At 33.3% G+C, this 18456-nt stretch overlaps 2 protein-coding genes across 2 annotated transcripts; one reads left to right on the top strand and one right to left on the bottom strand.

Moving 5' to 3' along the window:
• Nucleotides 1–8124: 8124 nt before the first annotated feature.
• Nucleotides 8125–12740, top strand: LOTGIDRAFT_87019 (hypothetical protein; the record flags this gene model as incomplete). Its single annotated transcript, XM_009050635.1, has 5 exons — nt 8125–8193; nt 9160–9276; nt 9484–9513; nt 10890–10927; nt 12671–12740. Coding segments are annotated over 5 exons (324 nt in total), but the record flags the coding sequence as incomplete, so codon positions are not given.
• A 1349-nt stretch (nt 12741–14089) lies between these two features.
• LOTGIDRAFT_140706 (hypothetical protein) lies at nt 14090–17983 on the bottom strand (the record flags this gene model as incomplete). The annotated part of the gene is made up of 4 exons (XM_009050634.1): nt 14090–14524; nt 17124–17212; nt 17309–17360; nt 17828–17983. The coding sequence occupies 4 exons, from the start codon at nt 17981–17983 to the stop codon at nt 14090–14092; spliced, it is 732 nt and encodes a 243-aa protein (XP_009048882.1).
• Between the last annotated feature and the right edge of the window lie 473 nt (nt 17984–18456).

Raw genomic sequence — 18456 nt, 5'->3', positions numbered from 1 at the left:
CCTCAAATTTGGCTTGTATGCACGATAAAGGCCACAATTTTTTATCTGATCTTGATGAAACTTAGTATGGATGTATATATTGTTGAGATCTCGGTCAAATTCGAAATTGGTAATAATTGGATGAAAGGTTTCAGAGTAATCGTCCTTGACTTAGTAAAAACACGTTTAATTTGGCTTGTATGCACGATTTAGGCTGCAATTTTTATATGATCTTGATGAAACTTAATATGCTTAAATTGGTAATAATTGGAAGAAGAGTTATTGCCCTTGACTTATTAAAAATACGTCAAATTTTGCTTGTATGCATGATAAAGGCTGCAATTTTTATCTGATCTTGATGAAACTTAGTATGCATGTATATATTGTTGAGATCTCGGTCAAATTCGAAATTGGTAATAATTGGATGAAAGGTTTCAGAGTAATCGCCCTTGACTTAGTAAAAACGCATTAAATTTGGCTTGTATGCAGGATATAGGCTGTAATTTTTATCCATTCTTGATGAAACTTAGTATGCATATATATATGGATGAGATGTTGGTCAAGTTCGAAATTGGTAATAATCGGATGAAAGGTTATTGCCCTTGACTAAGTAAAAACGTGTTAAATTTGGCTTGTATGCCTGATAAAGCCTAAAAATTTATCCGATCTTGATGAAACTTAGTATGCTTGCAGATATTGATAAGACCTCAGTAATGATCGAAATTGGTAATAATCTGATGAATGATTTCAGTGTTATTGCCCTTGACTTAGTTAAAACACTTCAAATTTGGCTTGTAGACACAATATAAACTACAGGTTTTATCTGATTTTGATTAAACTTGGTATGCATGTATATATTAATGAGATCTCAGCCAAGTCTGAATTTGGTCATAATTGGATGAAAGGTATTGGAGTTATTTCCCTTGACGTAGTAAAAACTCTTCAGATTTTGCTTGTAGTCATGATACAGGGTGCAGTTTTTATCTGATCTTGATGAAACTTGTATGCATGTATAAATTAAGTTCAAAAATGGTAATAATTAGATGAATGGTTTTTGAGTTATTGCCCTTAGATTAATTCAATGCATCTAATTTGGATTGTAGGCCTGATGGAGACTACATTTTTTATCTGATCTTGATGAACTTGGTATGAGATCTCAGTAAAGCTTGAAATTAGTAACTATCTGATGATTGGTTTCACATATTAAACCACTACAGACTTTGTTATCATTTCTGACAGCTGGTAGTGGGCATATGTTACCTTGCCTGGCAAGCTATCTTTGACAAAACTTGGCATGAGTGTTTGTTATCACCCAAGGATAAACCCTATCAAAAATTAGAAAAATTGAAAAAGATTTAGTATGAGTTATCGCGACATGGAAATGTGGACATATATTGAAGTCGCCCCTGTCCACCGGTCCGTCCACATTTCTTGTGAACACAATAGAGACAAGTTTTTTACTGATTTTAATGAAATTTGGGGTGATCATTTATATTGTTGAGATCTTGGTCAAGTTTGAATTTGACGATCTTTTGATGAACGGTTTTTTAGTTATTGCCCTTGACTTGGGAAAAAAGCGTCAAAATTTGTTTGTGAACACAGTTGAGACTACAGTTTTCAACTGATTTTACTGAAATTTGGTGTGATAATTTATATTGATGAGATCTTGGTCAAGTTCAAATTTGATGATCTTTCGATGAACAGTTTTTGAGTTATTGCCCTTGACTTAGAAAAAAACGCGTCAAAATTTGTTCGTGAAAACAATAGAGACTACAGTTTTCAACTGATTTGAATGAAATTTAACGTGATCATTCATATTGATGAGATCTTGGACAATTTTGAATTTGACGATCTTTCGATGAACGGTTTTTGAGTTATTGCCCTTGACTTAGGAAAAATGTGTCAAAATTTGTTTGTGAACGCATTAGAGACTACAGTTTTCAACTGATTTTAATGAAATTTCGTGTGATCATTTATATTGATGAGATCTTGGTCAAGTTCAAATTTGATGATATTTCGATGAAAGGTCTTTGAGTTATTGCCCTTGACTTAGGAAAAACGCGTCAAAATTTATTTGTGAACACATTAGAGACTACAGTTTTCAATTGATTTTTAATGAAACATGGTTTGATCATGTATATTGATGCGATAATTATTGATATTGATTTTTAAATTTTGGTGGAAATAAATGGCAGTAAATATATATATATCATTGAATTCAAACTATTAAATTTCTTTAATATGAGAAAATTCATACTGTAGTCACTAAAGACTGTTTTATCATTTCTGACAGCTGCCTGGTAAGCTATCTTTTATAATTACATAGGAAACTAGACGAAAAACATTCAAAGTTTTATCAAGATTTTCAACAGTTGTAAAAGACAATTTACACAGCTCAAAACTAGTAAGTGACCCTTTTTATACGCCCACATGAAATGGGGATAACACATGGGTAAACATTCAAGAAAATAATCTGCTATAGAAAAAACTAAGTAGTCCTAAAGTCCAACATGTTTCAAGAGCACAAAGACTCCCTTCCTCAGGGACCAACACACATGAAATGTCAGTTGAAGTTCAATTATGTCACTTTCCTTGGTAGTTGCTAAGTAACATTCCAACATTCTTCTCATGGTCGGAATCCAATATCGTTTCATAAAATGATGATCGTTCAATAGCTTAAGCTAAGGAAGATACAGTGGGTCCAAAGGTTTAAGAAATATTCAATAAAATAGAAGACACACAACTATTTCACAATGTTTTTTTACTGGTTTAACGAAATGGTTCTATTTTATTGAACACATTAAATGGGGGCGTTTATTACCCATGTCCGTCTGTCCATCTACAATTGCTAATAAACACTCTACAAGACACAATTCTTGACGGATTTTGACAAAACTTGGCATGAGTGTTTGTTATCACCCAAAGAAAAACCCTATTGAAAATCAGAAAAATTGAAAATATTTAGTAGGAGTTATTGCCCTTGTCCTTGAAAACCTGTTCAATTTTGAGCTCGTAAACAGTCTAGAAGGCTCAATTCTTGACAGATTTCGACAAAACTTGGTGATGAACCATATTGAAAATCAAAAAAATCAAAAAATGTTTCAGGGGAGTTATTGACCTCATTCAAAACGCTTTCATATGCTAGATCTTAAACACTAAAAGGCATGATTTTTGCTGGATTTTGACAAAACTTAATTTTATTTGTCAGTACTGTGCTGAAGGTGTAATTTTTGCCTACTAGAGTTTTCTTGAGCTAAAAATTGATTATAACAGGTTTTCAAGAACATGGGCAATAACTCTTATAATCAATATTATTCAGTATCACCCCAAAGAAGTGTATGACTGAAGGTTGAATTTTTCATACTGGACTACTGGTAATTGTTACAGTACTTACAAATATTTTTATTTAAAATCAAAGCTGCCAGTGGGTACATCAAGTCAACAACTATATAAATAGTTATATTCAGTTGAATTATTTTTTATACGCCAGAGATACATCAAGTCAACAACTATATACATAGTTATATTCAGTTGTATTATATATTCTGTCGGTCTGTCTGTCTACAATTGGCTTGTGAACGCGATAGAGACTACAGTTTTCATCTGATTCGAATGAAATTTGGTGTGATCATTTATATTAATGAGATCTTGGCCAAATTCGATATTCACGATTTTTCGATGAACGGTTTTCGAGTTATTGCCCTTGACTTAGCCAAAATGCGTCAAAATTAGCTTGTGAACGTGATAGAGACTACAGTCTTCATCTGGTTTGAATGAAATTTGGTGTGATCATTTATATTGACGAGATCTTGGACAACTTCAATATTCACGATTTTTCGATGAACGGTTTTTTAGTTATTGCCCTTGACTTAACCTAAATGAATTGAAATTGGCTTGTGAACGCAATAGAGACTACATTTTTCATCTGATTCGAATGAAATTTGGTGTGATCATTTATATTGATGAGATCTTGGACAAGTTTGATATTCACAATTTTTCGATGAACGGTTTTGAGTTATTGCCCTTGACTTAGCATAAACGAATTGAAATTGGCTTGTGAACGCAATAGAGACTACATTTTTCATCTGATTCGAATGAAATTTGGTGTGATCATTTATATTGATGAGATCTTGGACAAGTTTGATATTCACAATTTTTCGATGAACGGTTTTGAGTTATTGCCCTTGACTTAGCATAAACATATTGAAATTGGCTTGTGAACGCAATAGAGACAACAGTTTTTATCCAATTTCAATTAAATTTGGTTTGACAAGTTCCAATTGGACGATCTTTCGATGAATGGTTTTTGAGTTATTGCCCTTGACTTATGAAAAACGCGTCAAAATTTGGTTGTGAACACAAGAGAGTCTACAGTTTTTATCCAATTTCAATTAAATTTGGTTTGAATATTTATAATAATGAGATCTTGGACAAGTTTGAATTTGGCTATCTTTCGATGAATGGTTTTTGAGCTATTGCCCTTGATTTATGAAAAACGCGTCAAAATTTGTTTGTGAACACAATAGAGACTACAGTTTTCATCCGATTTAAATGAAATTTGGTATGATCATTTATAATGATGAGATCTAAGTTGACAAATTTGACAATTTTTGGATCAACGGAATTTGAGTTATTGCCCATGACGCATCAAAATTTCTTAGCGATAGAGGTGACAGTTTATGTCAATATTTTATTAAATAATGTGTGTTTGTTTAAATCAACAATGTCTTGCACAAATTAGATTTTTGGTATGATTTGACACAGATACGTGACTGCCCTTGATGTACTGAAAATGTATCAGGAAAGTGGGCATATCTTGCTAGGCAACCACTTGTTAACTATAGCAGTAATTTATTTATAGGCTATGTCAGAAATACAGAAATATGATCTGATATCTGTACAACCTTTAACAGAATCAACATTCCATGTAAGTTAAATGAAAAGAATGGAGTGCTACTTTTCTTCACCATGTGGGCTAATGAAGATGGGCAACGCCATGCAGGGTGCAATGAGGGCAATTTTTCCTTTTTTTTCCTTTTTCAATTCCCAACTGTCGAGGATCTTTAATGTGCACAGTGGGCCTTGGTTTATTGTCCCATCCGAACAACTGCAAGTTTTTTCATCACAGATCCTCTTACCTGCATCACTGTCAGTGGGAAACTGGGTTGAAAAATCATAACTGATTTCCAACAATTTTTGATTTAGACACTTAAAATGACAGTGGATTAGGTCCAAATAAGCCTTCTTCGACTTGCAGTTGGTGAACCGAGAAAGGAAAAATGGAAATGTGGACGTATATTGCCGTCGCCCCAGTCCGTTGGTCCATCCGTTGAGTTATTACCCTTGACTTAAGAAAAATGTGTCAAAATTTGTTTGTGAATACAATGAAGACTACAATTTTCAACTGATTTTAATGAAATTTGGTGTGATCATTTATATTGATGAGATATTGGTCAAGTTCAAATTTGACGATCTTTCAATGAACGGTTTTTTAGTTATTGAACAGTCAATAAGTTGCTTGTTTCAATCTTATTTGAGCGGAAAGTTTGGCGATTTTACATGAATTATAGATATGAAATTGCTCTTTTGTGTTGAAATAAACATTAATATGCAGTTGTAACTTTATATTTGAAAAAATCCAGCGTAATTTCCTCATATCCAAGATTACCTCCAAGAAGCATAAAGGAAAGGGATAAACGCAGTCTAGCCTAGTATCTGAGATAATCGAATGTCCCTTGGAATAATTTTAATATGTCAAAATCACTTTGGGTCTTTTATCAAATATGTAATTATAAGAAATCTTTATGATAAATGATAGACGAAAATTGAAAGAAGGGATCATAAAATTAATAAAAGAAAGAGACAATAGACTAAAGAGTGGTTGTAGGCTTGGCCTTACTATAATCTAGGCCTACATAGGCCTACTTCTGTATATGAAAATTACAAAATATTTTTTATCAAGCATATTCATTTATTAAAAACAAGCAAGTTAAAAATAATTTCATAAAATCAACAGCACCGTTCTAATACAGGCTATATTGATATTACAAATGTAACAAAATTTCAACATATTTTTCATGTTAGGGCCAATAGTATCATTAATAAGCTAATGCTATATATGATTTATGATTTATATATACTCATATGAATTTTGAAATACATATATATGGCTATATAGCATGAATGTTACCAGTTTTTGCATAGACAACTGTATGGAATGCAGTTAGTAAAAAATGAATGAGCAGAATTTGTTGAAAAAAGAAATTGATATTGCATGTTAAATTTATACATTGTCTTCCTTTCCAAAAATACTAAAAGTGTATTCATGTAATGAAGAAACATCTTAGTACCTATAACATATGAAAATGATTTTTTTTTTTTTTATATATAGAAATAAGTAAAATAAATCTGAACTGAATCAGTAAATAGGGTGATTTATTTTCTTCTCAATAGATGATTTAATCCAAATAAAATGTTGCTTGATAAGAACTTTTTTACATAAAATATTGTCCCTCCTCCTGGTCAAATTAAAACATTCTGAAAAAAATAAATAATAACACTATATTTTAGACAATGGTTTTGTATTTTCATCCTATAGGGTGGTTTAGTGAATAGATAATTAATGAAAAGTATTTATTAATGAAAGAATTGCTATAAATATATCAATATTTAAATGACTTAAATTGAGGTAAATTAAAAATAAATAAAATAGGACCCATTACACAACTATACAATATCAGCATTACAAGCCCATGATCTTTTACACCTATAGCAACAGAAAATCTGAAGTGAATCTACAAGGAGCCTATGGGTTACATTGGTTCAAAAAACTGAAAAGTTTTATAACAATCAGCAAGTTGGGTTGTAATTGATTGCTAGGTATGGCAAGGGTACATGTATTTTCTAAACTGTTCAGTAGTTTTTGATATAACAGAACCATGAATTAGCCTTCACGTCTTAGTGAAATTAAAGATGATGGATTGTTGATGAATGACTTGATGTTGCTTTGAAAACTCTTCACTTGCCTTATATTTTATTGCTAGTTTTCTGACTCTCTATCTAGGCTAATGATTTTGTCCTGTTGCAGGCTTGGTGAAAACACAATTGATTCCAGCAGAGGTCGTCAAATTTGGATAAAATCAGATTTTTTATCCTAAAAAATTCAGCAATTTTTTTTTGTCAATTCTCTCCAAATTCACACGTCCACTACTGACACCAGCATCCTGACGACACTTATACTACCTAAATTACGTGAATGGCTCCGTTCTCTTCTTCAAAACACTTTCTAATTTATTGTACAATATTAGTCTATATACGTTTCTCGTGGTCTTAAGACATTTTCTAACCTGAATGGCCACTTTTCGACTGGAATGCGCCATATTTATTTACATTTATTGTGGGAGGGCTTCTGTACATCACGTGATGTTATACGATAGGTTTGATTGGCTGTGACCGATAATTTGACCGAATAATCGACGCGCGCAAATACAAATGTCCTTGTGCACTACTGATTTACTATAAGTAAAGAGTCCCTTTTAAAAACGTAAAATACAAGAATGAACTATTATTTTTCGACAGGAGGTTTTTTGATTATGACGTCAACAGTATGTATCCTGTTCGTACTAAAAAGTTCTTCTAATACAATTTTGTCCAAGCGGCTTTTGATTTATAAAGAAAACTTTCACTGTGAGAATAGGGCCTAATGGTGTGATCTTGTATATTGATGAGATAATTTGATGTATTTGGGTTATTGATTTGGTGGAACTACTCAGCATAAATAACTGTCAGTAAATATATATATCATTGAATTCAAACTTATAAAATTTCTTTAATATGAGCAAATTCATTCTTTAGTCACTAAAGACTGTTTTATCATTTCTGACAACTGTCAGTCAGCGTATGTTACCTTGCTTGGCAAGCTATCTTTTAATATTACAGTCACAGATCACAGGGGTTAACTTTCAAAGGTCAATATCTAAATTGTTGCATACTGCCAAAGATTTGACTTGATCTCTCATTATAGACATACCTATGGATGTGATGGATGCCTTTCAGCCAAATGTTCTAATTCAAACAAAGCTGCCATTGGGTGTGTTTCTTTGCAAACTATTTTTTCTATTACAGAATGCATGTGGTGTATTAGATATTGATATTATTTCTCTCAATTTGAGTGAAAAGTTACCATTTTATATTCGAAAGCAGTCTATAAATTTGGTAATGTTTATGTTTTATACGATTGTTGTGCTTATAGCATAAACTGGATAAAGGCTACCCTAAGAGTAAATTTATTAACCTGATATATTCAGGTAGTATCTCAGCTGTTGGTAGACTGATCATTCAAAATTTTCACAGATAAACGTCAAGATGTGGTCCAACCTTGAAAATATGGAAGTCATTGAATTAATATTGTACAAGTACTATCTCGAACAAAATAACATGTCAAAAAATGCAATATGAAGGCAACTTAGCAATTTCAACCTGTGCCCTCATCACCAATTGCAACCTTTTTTTCTATCCCAAGATGCCAACTAGCAAGGTATTCCAAGCATATCTGGGGGAGGCTACACCAGAATTTATTCACAAGACTGGCGCGCCGCCCCAATCCCCAGAATGTAATTCAATGGATTATGCCATTTGGAATTCTCTGAAGGTAAAGATGTACCGAGGTCAGTGGGACAAACTGACTGAACAGGAACTAAATGGCAGGATACCTTAAGATGAGATCCGTAACAGATAGAAAAAATGGTTGCGATCAGTGTTCAAAGATGGAGGGCACATTGACACAGGTTGAAATAGGTAAGTTGTATTTTTGACGTGCTATTTTGTTTGGGGCAGTGATTGTACAATTTTTATTGGATGACTGTCATTTTTCAGGGTTGGACAACAGCATTTTGAAGTATATCTCTGAGAATTTTGAAAGAGATCAGTTTACAAACAGCTGAGATACTACCTATCGAACTTTGGGATGCTTTTTTGGGGACACCCGATATTTTCAAAAGTGACATACAAGCTGAATGTTTCATTCAAAGGATGGTAGATTATCTGAAAGTCAAAAACTGTTGAGCATTATTGGGTGATGATTAAGTAAAAGAAAGGTAGGAAGGAATAAGAAAGGCCTATATGAGAAAATTTTATTGTTAACGAGTTAATCATAATATACACAATGTTTGCTATTTTTAGGCCTTAGAGAGAGGAATACACTTTGAAATTGTTTACAGTCCTGCCATAAGAGACCAAACACTAAGGCGACACATCATATCAAATGCCTGTGACTTGGTGCGTGTTTGTAAAGGAAAGGTATATGACCATTTTCTACTCCATTTAGCTTATTTCAAAGTTAACTAGCTTTTGTATCAGGAACATCCTCTATGTGCAATTTCCTGTAAGTTTATTGCATCATGTTTTTTTTTTTTTGTAAGTAAAAGAAATAACATCAAATGATGAGATTTTTTACACATAAATGAAAAATAAATAATGAAATAAAAGAACTTTTTTGTTCTCTAGAATATCATCATTACCAGTGGTGCTAATAAGGTAAGATTAAATATCAAGAATTATGTCATAATCCTGGCTATAATGATGCCAAAACATATTATATAGTGCAGAAAATCTAGTTTAATGTAAGACATAGTTGATTGGAATATCTTAAGCATTGTTCTTTGAAACATGTTCAATTTTTAGCTTGTAATACTTTAGATGGTTCAATATAGTTGACATATTCAGATAAATCAGAGGAAATTGTCTTTTATATTTGAAAGATAAACCCTTCTGAAAATCAAAAATATTGAGTGAAAATGTCCATTTTCAATAGAAAATGTTAATTTTGATGAAGAAATGCGACTTTCTCAATGGTAACACTGGTGTAAGTCACATATTATTGAAAATCTTTGTTTTTATACGCCCACATGGAAATGTGGACGTATATTGCCGTCGGTCTGTCCGTTCATATTTCTTGTAGGCACGATAGAGGCTACAGTTTTTATCCGATCTTGATGAAACTTAATATTTATGTATATGTTGATGAGATCTCAGTCAAGTTTGAAATTGGTAATAATCGGATGAACGGTTTCAGAGTTATTGCCCTTGACAACGCGTCAAATTTGCCTTGTAGGCACAATAGAGACTACAGTTTTTATCCGATCTACATGAAACTTGGTATGCATGTATATATTGATGAGATCTCAGTCATGTTCGAAATTGGTAATAATTGGATGAAATTTTTCAGAGTTATTACCACTGACGTAGTAAAAACGCATCAAATTTGGCTTGTATGCACGATAAAGATTACAGTTTTTATTTGATCATGATGAAACTTGGTATGCATGTATATATTGATGATATCTCACTCGAGTTCGTAATTTGTAACGATCGGATGAAGGGTTTCGGAGTTATTGCCCTTGACTTGGTAAAAACTTGTCGGGCTCGGGCTTGCAGGCACGATAGAGACCACAGTTTTTATCCAATCTTGATGAAACTAGATATGCATGATGAGATCTCGGTCAGATGAACAATTTCCGAGTTATTGCAATTGTGTGTACAGCGATGAGACATTGTTCATGTTTGAATTTGATGATAATTTGATGAACTGTTTCAAGGAATTTGAGATAATTTATAAATTCATTCTTAAGCCACTAAAGATTTTGTTATCATTTCTGACAGCTGGTAGTGGGCATATGTCACCTTGCCTGGCAAGCTATCTTATCAATGAGGAATGCCCCTTAGCAAATTACATAATTGCAAGTTATTGCATGTGTACTTCAAAATTATGAGCATATATATGAAGCTACAGATTCAAAAAAATGTATGCACATGTAGTTTAAGTCAAGGGTAAATATTTCATTCTGGTTATGGCTGTCATTCTGCCAAAATATGTTACTTTGCCTGACAACCCATCTTTTTTTTTATTTCAGCCAATAGAATTAAGAGGTCCATATGATATTGCTAATTTGTATCCTTTGATTCCTATTGTGATAAATGTGATAGACTGGTTGAGATCATTTATAAAGTATCAAATAGCCATTTCTAATTATACGCCCACACGGAAATGTCTTCCCTGTGTTCGTCTCTGTTCGTTCATATTTCTTGTAGACACAATTGAGCCTGCAGTATTGAGCAGAGCTTGATATGCATGTGTATATTGTAGACATTGTAGAGTTCTAAATTGGTAATAATCAGATGAACAGTTGTTGCCCTTGATTTAGCAAAAACGCACTTAGTAGGCATGTATATATATTGATGAAATCTCGGTCATCTTTTTTTGAGACACTGCCATATATAGAATATAGCTTGCCAGGCAAGGTAACATACGCCCACAGATAGCTTTTATTGTAAGTATTATGAAATTCGATATATTTACCATCTTCATAATGACAAAATCAAAAGAATCTAAGAATGTAAAGAATTGTAGCTTGTAGAGTGAGCACAAGTTGCACAATATAGCTAATAGAGTAAAATTTCAAGTCAGACAGGATATTTTGGTGAAAAATTATCCGATCATCACAAAAATCGATAGGGATCATCTTCATAATGATATTGACACACAAAATCAAAATCAAAAGAATCTGTAAAAAAGTGTAGCTTGTAGAGTGAGTACGAATTGCACAATATAGCCAATAGAGTAAAACGTCAAGTCAGACAGGATATTTCCGTGAAAAATTATCCGATCATCACGAAAATCAATAGGGATCATCTTCATAATAACATTGGCACACAAAATCAAAATCAAAAGAATCTGTAAAAAAGTGTAGCTTGTAGAGTGAGTACGAATTGCACAATATAGCCAATAGAGTAAAACGTCAAGTCAGACAGGATATTTCTGTGAAAAATTATCCGATCATCACGAAAATCAATAGGGATCATCTTCATAATAACATTGGCACACAAAATAAAAATCAAAAGAATCCGTAAAGAACTGTAGCCTGTAGAGTGAGCACGAGTTGCACAATATAGCTAATAGAGTAAAACGTCAAGTCAGACACGATATTTCGGTGAAAAATTATCCGATCATCACGAAAATCGATAGGGATCATCTTCATAATGATATTGACACACAAAATCAAAATCAAAAGAATCCGTATAGAATTGTAGCCTGTAGAGTGAGCACGAGCCAAATGTGAACCGACGGACCGACAGGGTGATTACAATATACGCCCATCTTTTGAGTGGGCGTATAAAAATCAAAAGAATCTGTAAAAAATTGTAGCCTGTAGAGTGAGCACGATTTGCACAATATAGCTAATAGAGAAAAACGTCAAGTCAGACACGATATTTCAGTGAAAAATTATCCGATCATCACAAAAATCAATAGGGATCATCTTCATAACAACATTGACATACAAAATAAAAATCAAAAGAATCCATAAAGAACTGTAGCCTGTAGAGTGAGCACGAGCCAAATGTGAACGGACGGACCGACGGGGTGATTACAACATACGCCCATCTTACATGTGGGCGTATAAAAAGATTATCTATAGAAATTGGAAAAGAATTCCTAGTTTGAGATATTTTTGAAAGAATAATTCAATTTTCCTACATTTCTTGTACTTTTGACTATTTACGTATATTCAGGACTCAAATAAACCCTCAAAAAAGTCAAACGTGTTCCTTAAACAATTTCTTGATAATACACTAGTGTCTCAGAATTTCATTATCATTATATCTTAATTATTAAGATTCCTTGACTATGATTAAGAGCTCAGCTTTTTGGATTGACATTTGACCAAGCTAGAGATGCTGTGTGTTGTAATTGTAGGGCTGTTTTATCAAGATCAGGTCAGTTTTTGGTAGTTCTTACTTGTATAATATTGTGTTTTCTTCTCTCTTATGTGTTCATAATCAATTTGTATATGGCCAGGCGGAAATGTGGATGTATATTGCCGTCGTCCCTGTCCGTCCGTCCGTTCCCCTTTCCAATTTGGTATGGATGTATATATTGATGAGATTTGGGTCAAGATTATTAGTTAAGCTTTAATCGGATAAACATTTTTTTGTTTAGTGTGCTTGTAGGCACGATAGAGGCTACTGTTTTTATCCTATCTTGATGAAACTTGGTAATGTCTTGATGTCTTGATGAGAAACCTTGTATAAAATGTATGTTGATTAGATCTTGTTTAAATTTGAATTTTGTTACAATCAGAAAAGTGCTTTTTGAAAAAATGCCACTGACTTAAAAAAAAATGTGTCAAATAAGCTTGTAGACACAATAAAAGGTTGAATTTTTAATTTTGCGACCATGGCTGTTAAGGGGTTAAAGGATGTCTAGTTTGATCTATAAAGATCATATAGACTAAAGTGTGTATCCAATGTTGATGCAATTTGAAATCAATGTGTATGTCCATGAGACATTTTATGATAATTTGATTAAATGTTTTTAGTTGTTGCCTCGACTCATTAAATGTCCTTTTAAGATTATGAGAAAATTCATTTTCAAGTGACTAAAGATTTATCATTTCTGACAGCTGGTGCTGGATGCATGTTAACTTGACTGGCAAGCTATCTTTTCAAATGAAAAAGTCTTTTATTAGCTGTTTTATCAGCTTATAGAGCTCGGTTTCAGAATTTAAATTTGAAAACAAAGATGATTAGCTCAAGGTCACTAGTCGACTATATAACATTTTAATACTGAATTATTATAATTGACCTAATTTTTTCTGAGCAAATGCTGCACGGACAAAAAACCAACACTACAAGCTTAAAGATACTACAGGGACACCTTTGTCTTGCTAATAATACACTTAGTTTCCTTTATGGTATATTTATTTTCAGCATCAAGGAGATCAGTTAAATCAACAATATCAGCCACATTATTGGATCCTGGAAGTGTGTCAGTGATACAGTGCCAAGATAAACGCTCCATAGAAGATCATTCAGACAACCCACCAAGAAAAAAACAGAAAAATTAAAGCCCAGTTGAGATCTTAATAAATATTTTTACACCTTAAATTCTTTACGATTGTCTAGCCACTGGTCAGTCTGAATTCTAGCAAGAAAAGATAGAAAATCTTAATATCTGTTAAGGAAAAAAAAATCAATGACAAAATCAACTTTTTAATACAATAACAATCAAATATCATAATTATAATTTGGCACTAAGTGTGAGCAAAGAAATGTATTATTCAACACAGATTCCTTCAGCAAAAGGCATACATTCAAAATATTGACAACCCATACAACCTTCTGAATACTGAACTCTTAGAAATGTAAATATTAAAACAAATAAGAGCATGAATAATAATGGAAATGAAATTATGAGGAGTACAATTCTACCATGATATTGATTACGTCCTAATGTTATATAGGGTAAAAATACCATAGCACATAACATACCTGTTATTATACCCGTTATAATACTGAAATTACTTAATCCTGGTAACAAACCAGATACTAAGAAAAAGGTTACTACAAAAGTAACTTTAGCTATCTGTTGTCTTGATTTCGCAATTATATTCCATGCTTGTATTATTTGAACTATTAAAACTCCAATGGAGCCTAATACTGCTGCAGTACTACCAACCTGAGGCTCATAAGGAGATATTATTGAAGCTGCCTGGAATATAAATAATATATAGCGAATATAAATGAACATCTCGAATTCATTGAAACAAAATAGTTTATGGTGTAAAAAGACTCAGTCACACATGTAATCAAAATTCCTTATTATTAGTTTGCAATAAACTGTAACCTAAAGATAAGACAAATTGATTAACCTCTAGAGCCCCAGGGGTCTAATGTGACCCCACTAATCAATTAACTAATTAAAATGACCCTTACTCTTAAAACATGATTTTGTTGCCATCAAAGCCCAAAGTACCATCCATGATTCTAAAGTTAATAAGTGATAACAGAGGGCGATATTGCTGTCCTAGCAACCAGGGCAAGATGTCAGCCTCCATGATGGCATGCTGAGTCTGTTTAATTAATTTTAGAACCTCAGAATTTTACCTTAAAGGTAAATGATTTTACAAATTATCTTTGAACGCTTCTAAATTGAGTTCTATAGAATATGTCGAGAATCTTCCAGAGCATGTATAGGTGTAAAAGACGTCTTGGATATGCTTGACAATGGAATGACAGTGACTTCGGAGATGACACTGAAAAGGATGATGATGATTTTGTAGTTCCCTCTCCTGGCCAAGCTGATTCAGACTCCAGCCACGAAAGCACAAATGATCAATCTTTTAGTGACGATGACTTTCAACATGTGTGGCACCAGGGAGTGGAAAGAAACAGTCTGCAAAGACATACAGATGGATGAAGAAAGAGTTTTCTCCCCAGACCTCTCATTTACTGGTCAACCATTGCCTGCACCCTCTCTTGATTCTATGGGCCAACTTCACACACCACTGCAATATTTTTGTTGGTTTATAATACAATGATATGTTTGAGCAATTGGTACAATTTACTAACCAATACAGCATTCAAAAAAATGGCACTTGTGTTAATACCAGAGTAGAGATGGAACAGGTCATAGGAATGGTCCTCCGTATGGGTATTGTACAAATGTCTGGTGTAAGATTATACTACGAGACACTTACACGTTACGACCCCGTGACTGAAATAATCGTGAGGAACAGATTTCAACTCATTTTAAGGACCATTCATTTTGTAGACAATGAACATGTTCCGACGATGAAAAAACTGACAAGTTGTGGAAAATTCGACCTTTCCTGAATATGTTTCGAGCACAATGTCATCCTGTCACTCCCGAGGAGAATCAATCAATTGACAATATGATGGTCCCTTTTAAGGGTCGGTATAGCCAGATTAAACAATATCTTCGTGGTAAACCAAATCCTTGGGGTTTCAAGATCTGGTGCCGCTGCGTTAAAAGTGGCATGCTGTATGATTTTGAAGTTTACCAAGATAAAAGTGGTAATAAGAGAGGGAACGGTGATCTTGGTGTTGCTGTGATGTGGTATGCAAGTTGAGCCACACGCTTCTGGCTCACAAAAACTATAAGTTGTTTGCTGATAATCTATTTACATCAGTTGGGCTGAAGGAGAAACTCAAGCAAAACGGGATTCAGTATACCGGCACGGTTCGTGCAAACCGTCTTCGTGGATCTTTTTTAAAAACAGAGAAAGAACTCTCTAAACTCGTACGTGGTACATTGGACTACAGGGTGGAGAATCAATCAAACATTGTATGCGATGGATACTAAAATGGTAACCCTGATGTCTACCTGTGTTCCTTTTGATACTGCTAAATGATGGGATAAGACCAAAAAGGAGCACACAGATGTAACCAGGCCTCTAATCATAAAAGAGTACAACTCCATGTGTGGCACGCTACAAATTCCACATAGGTGGTATATGTACCTTTTTTGCACTGTATACATCTTGATGTCGTCAACGCTTGGCTCTGGCACCGTCATGTTTTTCAACTACTGGGATTAGATAAGCCACTCATTCTCAGGAAATTCCAGGCCAAGGTAGCAAGTGGGTTAATAGAGGTTAACACCGTCAAGAAACGTGGGCGGCCGTCATTGGAAAGACCAGGAAGCCCCAATCCTGTTTCACAGTCCAGGAGAGTTTGGCTCCACCCAAGCAGAGATGCACAGAAGGACCAGTTTGCTCACTGGCCGTTAAAATTTGTGCCATTTGCCAAATAAAAACAGACACAAATGTGAGAAATGTACTGCTCAACTGTGCTTCACAGAAAACAGGAATTGCTTCAAACAATATCACATTTAGGTTTATACTGACAGAGTGTAAGAATTGTTAACTTTGGGTTTAAAGGCTGTATTTGTTAATTTGGTGTTGTTTTTGCCTTTGGTGAATTAAAGTGCAGTTAATGTATGTTTGAAATTAGATTTTAGATGTTTAGTCGTAATCATTTAAGGCTTACTATTCAAAGTACATTCAAGATTTCGGTTTGCTGTTAACCCAACGGGTATGCACTATAATGTGTAAAAAAATTCTAAGTTTCATTATTCCTTATATTGGACCTAAATATAAATCTGTCTGGTATATATTTTTGTCATTTCATAAAAGGTCAATGGGAAAGAAAGCTCAGTTGGAGTTACTTGGAACTTACTTGATTTTCAAAAGTACTCTTTTTTCACTTGTTACCAAACAAATATCTTGTACTCAGTGAAACACAGTTACTTTCTCAACACATGAAATGTTCTTGATGATTGAACTTACCAGGACGCCTGCTAATCCACATATACTATATATCAACATCAGACGAAACCATCCTGTACATTTCTCTACAGGTCTCATAATAATCCATTCTACACTTAATAATAATATTAAATGTATTAAACCATGACAATAGAATAGTGATGTGAATATACGCCAGCCTTGTTGAGGTGAGAATGGCAATCCACTGTTATATAGTGTTGTAATATTACTACCACATAAACTGTCTAAACAATTCACCTGAAAAAATTTTGAAGATAAAATATTTTTTGTCAATATAAATACAGAGTCTTAACAGAAAAGCCTGGAGGATTGAAAGTAAATATTATACTAGTCTACAATGATAGGATTGAAAGTAAATATTATACTAGTCTACAATGATAGGATTGAAAGTAAATATTATACTAGTCTACAAGATAGGATTGAAAGTAAATATTATACTAGTCTACAATGATTGGATAGAATGTAAATATTTTACTAGTCTACAAAGATAGGATCGAATGTAAGTACTATACCTGACAGCAAAGATAAGATTGAATGTAAATACTATACCTGACTATAATGATTGGATAGAATGTAAATATTATACCTGACTAAAATGATTGAGTAGAATGTAAATATCATACCTGACTATAATGATTGAGTAGAATGTAAATATTATACCTGACTACACTGTATAATGATTGGATAAAATGTAAATATTATACCTGACTACAATGATCTTTATCCCTGTAAAATATTCCACCAATAAATATACAATGAGAATGAGAAAATAATTCACAAGTTGAAAGATGATGATGATGACAACATGGCCTGAGATTATGATTAACCGAATTCTCACCAGATGTTCTTTCACTACACATAATACCATTTTTCCAAACACCTACACCTACAAAGGGTAATGAAACAGTAAATTGAAACAATTCTTCCAAATTTCTTGCTTCTTATCTTACTATATTGGAACACAATATCTTCTGAAACTTTTGGATATCCATGTTTTTGAGAGTTAATAAATCTTAAGTATGAAGAATTTGTAACCATGTCACTTTGAATAAAGCTGGTCTATTATGGCACTAAATTGTACTAGATCCCCTTTTTTTTTTTTAACTGACTAGGTGATTAGAAGTTACCAACCGTTAGTTTTATTGTCACATTCTTCTTCTATTGTTGTACCAGCAGTATTTCTCATTGCTACTTCACAACATCCCAGAACCTCATCATGGTCACCATATTTATGTATATAATCTAATCTTAATTTAATATCATCTCTAATGCAAGGTGCAAATACAGCACCCATTTCTAAACAAACAAATTATTCAGACAGAAACTAAAACCT

Source organism: Lottia gigantea (genome assembly GCF_000327385.1).
Source record: "Lottia gigantea unplaced genomic scaffold LOTGIsca_150, whole genome shotgun sequence".
NCBI classification, from domain to species: domain Eukaryota; kingdom Metazoa; phylum Mollusca; class Gastropoda; family Lottiidae; genus Lottia; species Lottia gigantea.
Note: the sequence above shows the minus strand (reverse complement) of the source record. Positions and strands in the feature narration are given on the sequence as shown.